The following is a 16567-nucleotide window of genomic DNA, read 5'->3' on the forward strand; positions in this document are numbered from 1 at the left end:
ACACACACACACCTCTCTTCTGGGATATATTCTCAGACCAGCGGTGTGTTCATTCCCTTCCTCAATAATTCATATGAATGCAGTTGTTCTCTGTACTGTATCACTATGCTGTTGCATAGTTAATGACATTTATGAGGCCTTCTTTCATTGTATGTGTGTGCGTGTTTGTGTGCGTTTGTGTGTGTGTTTAGACAGATTGACAAGGGCCAGAGTCTTTCTTATCTTCTGGCCTTCTCTGTCAACACCTCTCTTTCTACCTCTTTCTCACACAATCCTGAAAACCAGGAAAAGGGTGCATTGGTTTGGAGACAGAAACAGGGCTAGCTGAGGTGCAACATTAAAAATTAATCGTGAAACTATTGCAGCAGTATTTTATGTAAGCAGAACTACTCAATGTCATCTTTTCCCCATTTAAGCTGTGGCAGTTTGCAGCTCGGTGACATCCCTCAGGAGCGGTGCCGGCCCCGGCCTGCAAGGGTCTCCCCGGCTCCACCCACCAAACATCCATCACCCTCCGCTCTGCCTGCAGGCCTGCGAGCTGCCAGCGCTGACACTGCCAACAGCCTGGAAACAAATATACCTATGATGTACTGTTGTTCACCAGGGCTTTAGCTGCAGTGCTTCATTTTAAAGGGGACGTCTCGTGGAAAAAACTAATTTGCTGTTGTGGAAACAGTTTGAGTTTCTATGCAGACAAAATCTGTCAGCACCAAACTGTGTCTGCACAACCAGGAGCTCATTAGCATACACTCTCAGAAAAAAAAGGTACAAAAGCTGTTACAGGGGCGGGACCCTTTCAGAAGGTACATCTTTGTACCTTATTTACCCCTGCAGGGTGCATACAAGTGCCTTAGAGGTACATATTAGTAATTAAATGGTACATATTTGTTCCTTTTGAAAAGATAGATGTGCATGACCACCCACGGAAAGGTTGTCGGTCTGGTGACTTTGAACTCTATATATATAGAGATTTTTTATTGTGTATATATAGTTTATATAGTACAGTACTTTTATATTATACTATATATTTAAAATTATTATATTAAAATGTCTTTATTTTTTATTGTTTGTTTGTTAGTGCCAGAATGGCTTCCTGGATAATTTATTATATTATATATATAACCATATTAATTGCAAAGATTTCTCTAAGTAATCATGAATAATTGTATAACACTAAAATTTTGAAGTATATTTTTGCACTGAATCTCCAAATTACAACATAAAGATATTATTTTAAAGATTTAGTATTTGAAATATTTGTTTAATGCCATCTTTTTACTAAATAATATGAATGAAGGCAAGTATCACCAATACTGATGCCTCTATTAAATTACTGATGGCAGAAAATGAGTAAACATAGCCTACGTAATGCATCAGTTTATGGAAATAAAGTGCATTTTGTGTTGACTTCATAGGAATATTTCACCCAAAAATGAAAATTTGCTGAAAATGTACTCACCCTCAGACCATTCAAGATGTAGATGAGTTTTTGTTTTTCCTTGTCACAAAAGATTTGGAGAAATTCCTTGTTCACCTGCAGTGAATGGGTGCCGTCAGAATGAGAGTTCAAACAGCTAATTGTCCTTCCACAACTGTTGTTCTCTCCGTCAAAATCCACCAACATGTTTGTTTAGATCTGTGTTGGACTGTTTTCACTTGTAAACGATTCTTGATCTGTGCATATTTTTCTCCTGATTCAGACGAGCTGACATTTTTACTGGAGAAAGCAGTATTATCGATAGAGGAATTTTAGCTGGAAGCAGCTGTTTGAAGTTAAAAATGTCTCAACCGTGAATTCGTTTGTTACAAACATAGCTTTTTGCTTCACAAGACATTAATTGATGGACTGGAATGGTGTGGATTATTGTGATGTTTTTATCAGCTGTTTGGATTCTGACGACACCCATTCACTGCTGAGGATCCATTGGTGAGCAAGTGATTATAGCATGACATATATCATTATATGTTAGAAGTGGAAACATAAAAGCTCTAAGTATTATGAAGCAGTCAGCTTGTATCATCAGGAAAAATTGTGTGTGTATGGGAGAGCTGTATTGTTGATCTAAGCGAGTAAGTTAGCAGAAAGTGATTTTATATGTTGTTATTTTGTCCTACCTGCAGCGAAGACCTCAAAGCGTAAAATCAGACTTAAGCTTCAGGATGAAGAGCTGCGGTTTGAGCCCAGTAACCACCTCTTATCTGTAGTGATTGTAGTTATTTAACCCATTTGTGTAAACACACATTGTCCTCACAGGAAGAGACACACATACACACTTCATACGCAGAGTATCAGTCTCGCAAATGTGTGTGTGTTCACAGCTGATAGTGATCATTATACCTGTGAGATCACAGGCTCTGACTTTTATTTCACAGACATCTCGTCACACTTCAAGCACAACACACACTCACGCAAAACCCACAAACTAACACTCTCACATTTACATTTAGTGCTCGTCTAAGAGAAAACACTTCTTTTTTGAAGTGCAGTTCTGTATAAATAGACATAGAAAACTAATCTACTTCAAGAAAGCATGTTTCATTTTTTTTTTTGTCCGACTGAATGGATGGCAAAGACAAACGATGCTTTAGAAATCAAAAACCATACTGAAAACCACCGAACTTAGAGAAAGCCAGCATAAAATATTTATCCAAAATTCTGTCTCTCTACTTCTCAGACAAAACATAGGCCTTGTTAGTGTAGTATTGTACAGTTCAGTGGAGTGTATTACAGTACAGTGCTAGCATACAACAAGAATATTTGTGTTACTGCAGCTTTCTTTTATTTGTTTTGTTTTTGTTAATGTGTCTACTTATTGCTGCACCTCGCTTGTATAGTTTTCTTAACAAATAATTGGATTAATAATTTAGCATAGTGTCAAGTATCATAATTTATTCAATTAACATTTTTAATTGGAAAACCTATTTGAAGGCCCTAACAGTATAGTATAGTGCAGTATAGAATAGATTAGTGTAGTGTTTTAAAAAAAAACATAAAAATAAGTTATGTCGGACTAAAAAAATGGTCCTGTTAACCTACCTAAACTAAAGTTATAAAAATAACCTCACTTTTTGCAAGTCAAATTTTCCATTTAATGGATTTTAGATTCACTCCAGCGTGTCTGTATGTGGCTTGTAGCGACTGACAATTAAAAGTGCTCTGGGAGGTTCCTTTCAATAGCTGAGCGGAGTGCTGAGACGTGTGTACGTGTGTGTGTTTGTGTGAGTATTGACCTTCCTGAGAGTGCATTAGCACAGTGTCATGGAGTGGGTGGAATCAGGGCCCCTTTGAGAGCTGCAGGATGAGGCCGTGGATGTGTTTGCCTGTCTGCCTCCCATTTTCAGAAAGAGAATGTAGTGCTCCGTTGTTCCTATGAGAGACCCTCACTGTGTCAGTTATGCCCCTCTATTCCTTTTCCTCTTCTTTAAAGGTATAGTTCACCCAAAAATGAGTACTCTATCATTGTTTACTCACCCGGGTGTTGTTGCAAACCTGTGTGACTTTGTCTTCTGTGGGAAAAAAATAAAAATTACAGGATATCCTGCCAAGATATAAGATATTAACTCACAATTTGGACTTTTTTTCTCAGAACTGTGTGATATAAACTCACAATTGTGAGTTATAAAGTCAGAATTACGATTTATAAAGTCACAATTGCGAAATAAAAACTCGCAATTCTGACTTTTTTCTCACAATTGCGAGTTTATATCTCGCAATTCTGACTTTTTTCTCAGAATTGTGAGATATAAGTCAAAATTGCGTGATATAAGCTCGCAATTGCGATTTAAGGTCCAGTTTTGAAGGGGGGACTGATATGTTCTCAGAATTGCGACTTTATTTCTCAGAATTGCGAGTTTGTCTCAGAATTATGACTTTTTAATCACAATTGCAAGTTTGTATCACGCAATTATGAGAAAAAAAAAGTCAGAATTGTGAGATAAAAAGCCGCAATAACCTTTTTTATTTTTTATTCAGTGGTGGAAACTGGCTTCCATAGAAAACAGCTTCCATATATTTGTCCCACAGACTTAAAAAAAAAGTTTTTTTTAGTTTATGTCTGACAATTCAGCATTTTTTTGCATTTCTAAGAAAAAAAGTTTCAACTGAAAGATGTTAACTTACGAGAAAGAAAAAAAAGTACAAATCTATAAAATAAAAAGGTGCAATTTTTTATTTTGTGGTAGAAAAATTTTTTTATTTTGTGTATACTCAGAATTCTGAGGAAAAAATTCAAAATTGCGAGTCATAAACTTTAAACATTTGAGACTTTTTTATTAATTGCGAGTATCGCAATTTCTAGAAAAAATGTCCAAACTGAGATAAAAAGTCTCAAATGTTTAAACTTTAATACTTTTACTACAGTGAAAAGAGTGGATTCTTCAAAAATATTTATGTTCCACCGAAGAAAGAAAATCATATGGATTTGAAAGAGTGAATAACAGATTTATGTATGAACTATTCCTTTAACGTTTTATTTATCACTAAGAATCCATTCCTTGAACCCTCAGAGAAACACACCTGTGCAGCACTTTCTAACCCCTGGAGCTCCAATCTCACCTCATCTTTTCCCAACATACCCATAATGCATCATTCTATGTGCTTGTTGTGGTGATCGTCATGCTGAAGGTAACAGAAGCGTGATCTTTCTGTAATGACAGTGAGAGAACGCCGCTCGTCTATGGGCACGTTTGAGCGCCGCGGTCACCCGCTGTACGTTCAGCCACATTACAATCAAATGCAAAAGCTCACACTCTGAGTACACACAGTTTTCCTTTACTACTTAAACAATCCTCTGAGAGTTTGAGCACAGATGCGGCGCCGCATAAAGGAGAAAAACAGTCCCAGTTCTGAATCTGTGGTTCTCGCTCAGGTCATAAATGCATATTTGCTCTTGGGAAATATATCGAGTTTGTTTGCTTGTGTTTTCCTTTTTGCTTTTTTCATATTTGCATCTAGCTAGATCAGTGCATATGGAGCGGAGGTGATACGGAGCGGATGCAGGGAGCTCTTGGCTGTTTAATTTGTGGCCTGCCGTGTTGGACAGAGTACAGTAGGCCTGATTAATTAAATTTGCCGGATTTCTCACTGCTGTCAAGATTTCAATTTTATGTTAAATATTAAGGCCAGGCCCTTAAATCTTATGGGTGGAGAGCGGCAGTGGGCTGTGAACATAACCATAGGCTAACTGCTAATGTATAATATATAAATACAAACACATGCATGTATATATTTAAGAAAAATATGTTTATATATTAAATAGATTTATATATAATATAAACTATAAGAATATAAATGTATATATTTTAAAAATATATACATAATAAATATACACCGTACACATGCATGTATTATGTAAACAAAAACTTTTATTTTGGATGCGATTAACTGCGGTTAATCGTTTGACTGCACTAATAAAAGCAATTAATTAAAAAAAAACATTTGAACACTAGCGTATATTAAATATATTGCAATACTGGTCTAAAAGTCTGATTTCAAAATCTTAAAAACTTAAAATATAGAATATTGAAAACCTTTAAACAAGTAAATGTTATGATGTAGAAACAATATTTTTTTTGTCACAAATGTAATCAAATGGCTTTGGCTTTTAGAGAGATTTTGATTTTCAGTAATCTATAAATACATCTTCATAAGTGTTGATTTATTTATGCAGCGGTGTGAGTGATTTCAGTGCATGCTTTGTCCTCATTTGCATCATAATTGGCTTAGTATGAAATTTAGAACAGGTTACAGTACATGGCTTTGCATATCTAAAAGTAATAATGAGTAGTTTAAGCGTTAATTACTGCACATCATCCACCCCCGTGCCTTACATTGTGGGCTGATTTTTATAATTACAAATACCTGCTTTTGATTAGAGGTAACTGTGTATTAACTTGTACCGTAACTTTTCAGATTTCTGCGACATTATGTTGCTAATATAATAAGCGTTGTGTTCTTATTTTAAGTAACCTGTATTGTGTTTGTTGATTCAGGCATTCAGTCCATTAATAACTGAATCTGTTGAAGGAATAGTTGCTGAAAATATACTCTATCTCAGACCATCCAAGATGTAGATGAGTTTGTTTCTTCATCAGAAACAGAATGTAGCATCACATCACTGGATCCTCTGTAGTGAATGGGTGCCGTCAGATTGAGCGTCTAAACAGCTGATAAAAACATCACATTAATCCACATTTTCAGCTTTCCACTTCACAGAACAGTAATTGATGGGTTGGAATGGTGTGGATTACTGGTGGATTATTGTGATGTTTTTATCAGTTATTTAGACGCTCAATCTGACGGCACCCATTCACTGCAGAGGATCCATTGGTGAACAAGTGATCTCCAAAAAGCTTTGAAATATCCCAGCCACTGTCTAGAACAGCTAGTGTACCAAAACATCAAAGGTATTCTTGAATTTTGCACTTGCAGTACTCTAACAACATTTATTATTTGTTTGTTTTTGTCATTTGCTCATTCATTAATCATCATTTGAGTGAGTTTCTCAGCTGTAGGAGGCTCTGTGCTTTGTCAGTGGTGTTGTGAAAGGACATTTCTGCTGAGGTTGACACACACTTCAAAACATGCTTTGGACTCGACTGACCACAGACGCCCAGCATGCTGACTAGATCTCTGAATTATGCATCAATCTCTGACCACAAGATAGAAAGCAATGATACCAGAAACAGCTTCCTCTGTTCCCATACAAAAGGCCTTGTATTGTGCTTTGTTAAGGAGCTGCTCATCCTTTCTTCATTTATAAACACATTTTGGCTGTCTTTTGATCCATGTTGCATCATTAACCAGGTTTCCATCCAAGGATTTTTTTGCGAAAAATATTTACCATATAGCTGATGGAAATGTACGTTTTGTTTTTTATTGTGAATGTACACAAATAAAATAAATATTTTGAATAGTTTTGAATAATGTCTTACTCTTATATGACCACAAATGAAGGAGTAGGCTAGTGCAAGTTGTTTCCACTTTTACAAGGAAAAAAAAACAAAAAACACAAGTGATCGTGCCGGTGCCTCACGCGCAGTTAAGCATAGCCTGTTCATGTCATAATAAAATAGTCAGCCAAAAATATTGAAGAAACATGAAAAAAATATTTTATTTCCCCTCACTCCACAACAAATTTAACGGTAGAAAGAACTCAGAACAAAGCAAGAATAAAAATATAAGAAGCTAACAAGCCAAAACGAATTAATTTAAACTTTTGCAACTGTTTATGATCATTGTTTGATTATCAACACTTAATAAAAATTATTTTATGTAGGCCTATACAATTTAATATAGGCTTTTTTTTGTTTGTTTCAAATGGATGAAGAACAGCTAGCCTAGCCTATAATTTACGCAACAGGATCAATTATGTATGGAAAAAAATTTGCCGCCATTTTGATACACCAAAACTTATGTGACAATTCGTTTTTTTAGGGATGACATCATGACGCACACCATTTTATTGGTAAAAGGCCAGTTGGATGGAAACAGGCTCTAGACAGCAAATTTCGCAACGTTTTTTTTTTTACGCATATCTCTTTGTCGATAACAAAACAGCGCAAAATCTGGATGGAAACTTGATTATTGTGACCTGCACTGAGGTAATTTTATATTTTTTGCAGATTGGTGTCAGTTTGGTTTTTGCAGTAGTTTTTTTTTTTTTAGCGTGTCAGCAGATGTTTTTGAGACGTTGACAGTTTTGTGGCCCCTGCTTTTTTCAGCAGATTCTGGCACGTTACTTTGTTTAATCGGATAATTGTGTAAATTTAATGCCATCATTTCATCAAAGAGAAAAGGTAAACTGATGACATTTTCCCAAATGTCAGAGTTATCTTAAGTCTTTTATTGCATCACATTTAAACGAGGACACACGTTCGCCGTCTTCTGATGCTATAATTGTAACATGAAATCAGGTATTCATAGAAATGGCTTATTATACTAATGTGACTGTCAGGAAAGACAGCGGATGGTCCGTCAGGGTGATCAGGTGTGGGTTTTTTGTGGCTACTTATAAACAAACCAGAAGAATAATTTTGAATTAGATTATATAATAGGGTGTTGTGGACAGTTGTTAGGGTGTTGCTATTCTGAGTAACATGTTGCTATGTGTGGTCACTATGTAGTCTCTAGGATATTCTGATCCATACACAGCAAAAAATAAATAAATAAAAAATCAAATGAAATAAAATAAAATAACAATTTTGTCCAGTAAAATATTTCCAATGTCAAGATCAGTGTACTTATATACACCCCCCCCCCCCCGTCCAGTTTTCTATTAAAGATATCTACATATCTTCAAAACAATGTCAATCATTAATAGTTATTAAAATTACTTTCAGACAATATATGTGTGTATTAGTCCAGTCAAACGATTAATCGCATCCAAAATAAAGGTTTTTGTTTATATAATATATGTGTGTGTGTACTGTGTATATATATATATCAATACACCCACATGCATGTATATATTTAAGAAAAATTTTACATTTATATATAATATATATATATATATATATATATATATATATATACTGTATATGATATAAATTACATGAATGTAAATACATGTACATATTTTCAAAATATATGCTTTGTCTAATAAATTTTCATATACATATATATATATATACATACACACACACACACAGAGAGAGAATGGGGGGAAAGAATCCAGGAAATCACATTGTCTGATTTTTAAAGAATTTATTTGCAAATTATGGTGGAAAATAAGTATTTGGCCAATAACAAAAGTTCATCTCAATACTTTGTTATATACCCTTTGTTGGCAATGACAGAGGTCAAACGTTTTCTGTAAGTCTTCACAAGGTTTTCACACACTGTTGCTGGTATTTTGGCCCATTCCTCCATGCAGATCTCCTCTAGAGCAGTGATGTTTTGGGTCTGTCGCTGGGCAACACGGACTTTCAACTCCCTCCAAAGATTTTCTATGGGGTTGAGATCTGGAGACTGGCTAGGCCACTCCAGGACCTTGAAATGCTTCTTTCGAAGCCACTCCTACGTTGCCCGGGCGGTGTGTTTGGGATCATTGTCATGCTGAAAGACCCAGCCACGTTTCATCTTCAATGCCCTTGCTAACAGCCCCAAAGCATGATGTTTCCACCCCCATGCTTCACAGTAGGTATGGTGTTCTTTGGATGAAACTCAGCATTCTTTCTCCTCCAAACACGACGAGTTGAGTTTTTACCAAAAAGTTCTATTTTGGTTTCATCTGACCATATGACATTCTCCCAATCCTCTTCTGGATCATCCAAATGCTCTCTAGCAAACTTCAGACGGGCCCGGACATGTACTGGCTTAAGCAGGGGGACACGTCTGGCACTGCAGGATTTGAGTCCCTGGCGGCGTAGTGCGTTACTGATGTAGCCTTTGTTACTTTGGTCCCAGCTCTCTGCAGGTCATTCACTAGGTCCCCCCGTGTGGTTCTGGGATTTTTGCTCACCGTTCTTGTGATCATTTTGACCCCACGGGGTGAGATCTTGCGTGGAGCCCCAGATCGAGGGAGATTATCAGTGGTCTTGTATGTCTTCCATTTTCTAATAATTGCTCCCGCAGTTGATTTCTTCACACAAAGCTGCTTGCCTATTGCAGATTCAGTCTTCCCAGTCTGGTGCAGGTCTACAATTTTGTTTCTGGTGTCCTTCGACAGCTCTTTGGTCTTGGCTATAGTGGAGTTTGGAGTGTGACTGTTTGAGGTTGTGGACAGGTGTCTTTTATACTGATAACGAGTTCAAACAGGTGCCATTAATACAGGTAACGAGTGGAGGACAGAGGAGCCTCTTAAAGAAGAAGTTACAGGTCTGTGAGAGCCAGAAATCTTGCTTGTTTGTAGGTGACCAAATACTTATTTTAGTGAAGTGAAGTGACATTCAGCAAAGTATGGTGACCCATACTCGGAATTCGTGCTCTGCATTTAACCCATCCAACGTGCACACACACAGCAGTGAACACACACACACACACACCGTGAACATACACCCGGAGCAGTGGGCAGCCATTTTATGCTGCAGCGCCCGGGGAGCAGTTGGGGGTTTGGTGCCTTGCTCAAGGGCACCTCAGTCGTGGTATTGAAGGTGGAGAGAGCGCTGGACATTCACTCCCCCCACCTACAATTCCTGCCGGCCGGAGACTCGAACCCGCAACCTTCGGATTACAAGTCCGACTCTCTAACCATTAGGCCACAACTTCCCCTAGTAATTTTACCGAGGAATTTACCAATTCATTCATTAAAAATCCTACAATGTGATTTCCTGGTTTCTTTCCCCCCATTCTGTCTCTCATAGTTGAAGTGTACCTATGATGAAAATTACAGGCCTCTCTCATCTTTTTAAGTGGGAGAACTTGCACAATTGGTGGCTGACTAAATACTTTTTTGCCCAACTGTGTGTGTGTGTATATATATATATATATATATATATATATATATATATAGTTATAGTTATTTCTTTCCCCAAAATATTTTCAAGGTTTATGCTTAAAACAAATTATTTGGCAATTAATTCTCTAAATAGCTTATACAATTTTGCAGGTTTAGGTTACTTGTAATTAGCACAGTATGTTAACTTGTAATTACTGTAAACTCATCTAACTTGTAATTGCCTCTCAAGGAAATGTATCTATATTTAAGTTTTTAGGCTTTTTATTTAGATATTTTTACCAGACAATGACAAGCAAAGTTGATTAATAGTGTAATGGTTTGAGCGATACTAATAGTAATGCATCACTAGCCTGAGCAAATTCCATTAATTATGGAAATCCAAATATATATATATGGAAGAGGAATATTTACAGCAAACCCAGTGAAGCTCGGCCGTTCTCTCTGGTGTTCTGTGTGAGCATTACCCATTACTCATTAACACAGTATGCTAATGATGGGTGTGCGTGTTTGACGTCTCCACCATGCCCTCAAGCTCCTGCTTTTCATCTACATTTCGTCTCTTTCTCCGTGACTTCTAATTCCTCTCACATCTGATTCCACATTTCGGTTTCGTCCGTGAAATACAGATCGGTGAAACCTTCTGCAGCCCTTCTGAGTCAATAAGTTATGTTCTTCTGATACAAATGAACAGCCCTTGTATGTTTCCTCAGCTTCAATTACCATTCCCAGCATTCTCTGTCTGCGCGTGTGTGTGTACGCTTGAGGGAGTTAGACAGGATGTTCATTATCATACCATAGGTCAGGTCTGTGTGTATTTCCCTAATTGCCTCTCCTTGTACGTGATTTTTTTTTTCTCCTACTGCCTTTCTTCTTCTCCTTGTTTGATGATGCCAAATTCCAGGCTTCGGTGTCCTGTCTGATTTCTCCGTACATCCGTCTGTGCTCGGAATTATTCATTGGAATAGCAGGTGTGACGTGCAGCGTTTTAGTAAGCACCTCGAACTGACCAAAGATGAGAAGCCCCACCCCCCCCCACCTCCATCCGCCAAACACAGACCCTCCAGTGACCTGACAACGGTTTCTGCAAGACAACACACAACATCAACGAGGCTTGTTGTTTCCCAATAAGAAAACGAGGGTCGTGATGGAGTTTGTTGCCATCTGTCAATCTTTCTCCCTCTCCCCTTCTCTTTTTCATTTCTATTTTCCATCGGAGTCTCAGAAAAGCAAATTATTTTTTTCCCGTGTTTGTAAACCGCACCAGGGTGACAGGGTTCTACCTGTGGAGAGGCTGCAGTCGTTGAGAGTAGCTCATCCATTTCTAATGCAATTAGAGGTGTCAGTATCTCCTCCTGAGAAGCGCTTCCTGCATGGCCACTGAGTATGGTTCCTCCTTCCATTTAAATCCCCTGGATTAGATTTGAGTGTCAGCTGGCAGACCTGCTAAGTGTCCCCTGACTAAGTAGACTGGAATGTGTGTCAGTATATTACATGGCTTTTCAAATGTTTTTTATTGGCTTGTGCACGGAATGGTGTTGCAGAAGATAGACTGACTGTGTGGATGCACTTCAATTAATTTTAGAGGAAAGTTTTATTGCACCTAACTGTCTCAGATGTTTCTCTGAAAATTTAGAAACACTTTGTAATAATATTCAGTTTGTTATTTAATGAATTTGGTATCATGAACTAACAATGATCAATATTTTTAATACATTTATTAAACTACTGATTCCTTTTTTTTTTCCCAGTAATGCCACAGAAGAACCATTTTTGGTATATATCTCTATATACGTATCTCTATATATATGCAGTATCTCACAAAAGTGAGTACACCCCTCATATTTCTCTCATACTGACCACTGGATGTTCAACATGGCACCTCATGGCAAATAACTCTCTGAGGATTTGAGAAGTAGAATTGTTGCTCTCCACAAAGATGGCCTAGGCTATAAGAAGTTTGGTAACAGCCTGGAACTGAGTTACAGTACAGTGGCCAGGGTCATACAGAGGTTTTCCAAGATGGGTTTCACTCGGAACAGGCCTCGCAAGGGTCGATCAAAGAAGTTGAGTCCTCGTGCTGTGTGTCTGGTGCAGAAGCTGGCTTCAAAAAACAGACGCATGAGTGCTGCCAGCATTGCTTTAGAGGTTGCAGACTTGGAAGGTCAGCTTGTCAGTGCTCAGACCATACGCCACACTGCAACAAGTCGGTTTGCATGGCCATCATCCCATAAGGAAGCCTCTTCTGAAACTGGCTCACACAAAAGCCTGCAAACAGTTTGCTGAAGACAACCTGGCCAAGAGCATGAATTACTGGAACCATGTCCAGTGGTCTGATGAGTCTAAGGTAAACTTGTTTGGCTCAGATTGTGTCCAGCATGTGTGGCGACGCCCTGGTGAGGAGTACCAAGAAAATTGTGTCTTGCCTACAGTCAAGCATGGTGGTGGTAGCATTATGGTCTGGGGCTGCATGACTACTGCTGGTACTGGGGAGCTGCGGTTCATTGAAGGAAACATGGATTCCAACATGTACAGTGTCATTCTGAAGCAGAAGAGGATGCCCTCCCTTCAGAAACTGCTGAACGGCAGTTTTCCAACATCATAACCACCCCAAACACCGCCAAGATGACTCTCCCTTGCTGATGAAGCTGAAGGTGATGGAGTGGCCAAGTATGACTCCAGACCTGAACTCTGATGAGCACATGTGGGGCATCCTCAAGCAGAAGGTGGAGAAGCACCACGTGTCTAACATCCAGCAGCACCGTGATGTCATTGTGGAGGAGTGGAAGAGGATGCCAACAACAACCTGTGCAGCTCTGGTGAATTCCATGCCCAGGAGGATTAAGGCAGTGCTAGATAACAATGGTGCCCCTACAAAATATTGACACTTTGGACACAGTTTGGACATGTTCACTTAGGGTGTACTCATTTTGGTTGCCAGTTATTTGGACAATAATGGCTATATGTTGAGTTATATTTAGAGGACTTCTATACAAGCTGCACATTAACTACTCTAAAATATATCGAAGTTTCATTTGTGTGGTATTGTCCCTTGAGAAGATATACAAAAATTTTAGCTGAAATGTGAAGGGTGAACTCACTTTTGTGAGATACTGTGTGTGTGTGTGTGTGTGTGTGTGTGTGTCTATATATATATATATATATATATATATATATATATATATATATATATATATATATATATATATATATATATATATATATATATGTGTGTGTGTGTGTGTGTGTGTGTGTGTGTGTGTGTGTGTGTGTGTATTCTCAAGAAAAATGAAAGTAGTAGCAAATTAGGAGAATTTAACAATTTACAATTTTTGTCATTTAGTAAGATTATAGAGCAATAAAATGAATGTGAATAGATTAATCTAAAATATGTGTGTGTAAAAAGTTTAATACTTAACGTTCTGTGTTTTTTCAAATCCTAAACCCTAACTAGGAGCAATTGCAGTAGATATCTTGTAAGAATTTAATGAGAAATTTTTGAGATTGTATTAAAATCTCTTGACCTTTGATTGTAATTGTTGGTGTCTTATCAAATCTGACCACAGTTTGAAACATTGTTAAGATTTTTAGAAGATCTAAATGAGATATATGTATGCGAATACTTAGGTCTTTTACTCACATTAACAAAAGTCTTAGAAGCACATGCTTTCTATTTCATTTCATTACTGTCTATAGGAAACAGTTAAGATCCCTTTTTGGATTTTCTTTCCAGTGAGTAATTGTTTTTGTGGAAACCAACCTCACTACCTAATATCCCTTATTTTATGTTATATAGGATGAATGTGCATCTAATGTTTTATTTGCTGCTGTTTCGCATGTTATGTAATATACATGGAAAAACCATTAACTTTACATGCTTCTTCAGAGAAGAATACGCGAGTCCTCCGTATCATTAATAAGGGTCATTTAGCGTGTGGGAGAGAGCGCTGGCCCGCGCTCTTTGTCTTTAGTGACACCAGCGCCAAATGAGGAGAGACAATGTCTCCCACTGATCAATGAGGGGAAAAAAAGGCTGCCAGTGAAATGAAGTTAAATCTAATGTGATAAACGGCCCCGTCTGTCAGCGGGATCAGATCAGAGGTTTTAATTTTATTCAAGACATTGCGGCTCAGGTAAATAAATAAAGAGTGTAATGTAAGGAGGCGCAGCGCTCCCTAGAGAATCTCAGCCTGAAATTTTAGAGGCTGAGATGCCATTTAACAAAGATAATTTATGTCTGCTGTAGACCATCCACCCGAGATCTGAGATCTTCACATTTATTTTTATTTTATTATTTTATTTTAATTAAATTTTTATTTTAGTACAGTTCAAAAATGGTTGCAGTGGATAACAATACATTTCTATGACTGTTTTTGCTTGCATCTGTGCAGGAAATGCCATCCGGCCAATCGCATTGCGAGCAGTATCCGCCATAGCAAAAGCTCTTCCCGGTTTTCCCATTCTGGCCACCGGGGGCATCGATTCTGCAGAATCCGGATTGCAGTTCCTTCATGCAGGAGCCACAGTGTTACAGGTATGTGGTCGAGTCTCAGTCCAAGACATTGTGCACTATCAGATCAGGATGATTAATATTAGCACTTTATTCAAATTAAGCTGAAAATTAACAAAATGCTGAAGATATTGATATAATATTGATATAAAAAGGCCATTCTTTTCATGAAAGCATTCCATGTACTTTTACAAATATTGAAGTGAAATATGATCTAATGATGATTCTATAAGACCACCATAGAAGGCTGTACATGGAAAAAAGGCAACAATGTTAATTAAGTTTGGTGAAACATAAAAAATGTGTATTACAGCAGTAAAGATGCATTTTACATGTCTGATTTTTATTTTTAATTGTTTACTTTTATATGCAAGATGTTCCTCACTCTCTCAAATAGTATATTGCTTTATAATAGCTTTCATTCATATTAAAGAACATTATTATCTTATATAATACAGCTCATTAGAACCGCAGCACCGCTCAAACTCATCATTAGAACCTGGAAGAGGTCGCTTGTTGTGTGACGTCACCATAATTAATAATCAATGCAACTCATGTCAGAATATGTTTGTAGTTTATGACACAATTTGTCACGGTGTGCATTGTGTTTGTGCATTGATACGCAATTACTTTTAATTGTATTGTCAGCCCTGCATTTGTCTCAGCTGTATACAAAGTTTTAATTAGAAAACTTTGTCCTAAATGAGATACAGTATAGTTAAGCATAATATTTAGATTACAGATTGAAAAGTGTTTCTAAACTCTCCACATTATGGCTTGCTTGTGTCTAGGGAGTAATCAAATAGTGAATCTGTATGCAAATTGATTCTCTATCTTTGAATAAATGCATTTACTATTTTTAAGGGTTGATTTAATGTTTTGGTAATGTCTTTCCCTCTCCTACCTGTTCGCCGGGAACACTTGGGATCTGAAGAGCTTTTTTGCATTCAGACATTTGTCCTTTGAGTTAATATGAAAATTTAATTACAGAATAACTTGGGCTCTTTATAGAATCATAATGCTTTCAATTACAGATCCGCCGCCTTTAAAAAGCCATCATTTGTATTTCATCTTACACAATATAATCACTATTTGTGATGCTTTTCCTGCTTTAGAGATGTTCCTGCGAGCGATGAAAGGAAATGTTTTTGTGTTAATATTTTGGGTTTAGCGGAGGATTAGTGCTGTGAATCGTGGGGTTTGGATCTGGAAGATGAGTTTGCGGAGACGCGTCCTTTCAAACACATCAAAGGGTCTGACTGCTGAGAGACCGCGTGCAAAACACGTCCGTGTGCTTCATCGGGGTCCATCTGATTGCTGCTTCCTCTCCAGATCCTTTGCCGTGTTTTATCCTCCAGGATAAAACCTGCTCAGCCGGGCCTGGCTTGGTTTCGTTCGAATTCAGGTCAGGCCCGGGTCAATGGAGAACGAAGCACCTTTTGGATAAGCAGAAAGTGAATGCGCTTTAATTCGAACTGTTGCAATCAGCGAGACTTGTAGTCAGAACTGAAGGGACATGGAAGAAGTGAATGGGAGAATCAGGCTCTTCAAAAGACACCAAGCGTCTCGGTGTAAACACAAACGCTGTAGGCACTCGCGCTATTGTTTCTAAGCAGACACATCGATTCGGCGCCGCATCAAAAGTATTCTCCCAAGAACAAAT

The 16567-nt window shown here is 37.7% G+C and overlaps 1 protein-coding gene across 3 annotated transcripts in view; it reads left to right on the top strand.

The window, feature by feature from the left end:
• LOC306865286 (dihydropyrimidine dehydrogenase [NADP(+)]-like) overlaps positions 1–16567 on the top strand; it is a 189160-nt gene that overhangs the window by 148894 nt on the left and 23699 nt on the right. For 2 of the 3 annotated variants that reach the window (XM_079409817.1, XM_079409818.1), the window contains one exon: positions 14786–14928. In XM_079409817.1, the coding sequence (XP_079265943.1) occupies positions 14786–14928 (143 nt within the window). Of the gene's footprint in view, positions 1–416; positions 615–14785; positions 14929–16567 lie in introns of those variants that run through there. The other variant, XM_079409819.1, reaches the window with a different exon arrangement.

This window comes from Barbus barbus (genome assembly GCF_936440315.1).
Source record: "Barbus barbus genome assembly, chromosome: 46".
NCBI lineage: Eukaryota > Metazoa > Chordata > Actinopteri > Cypriniformes > Cyprinidae > Barbus > Barbus barbus.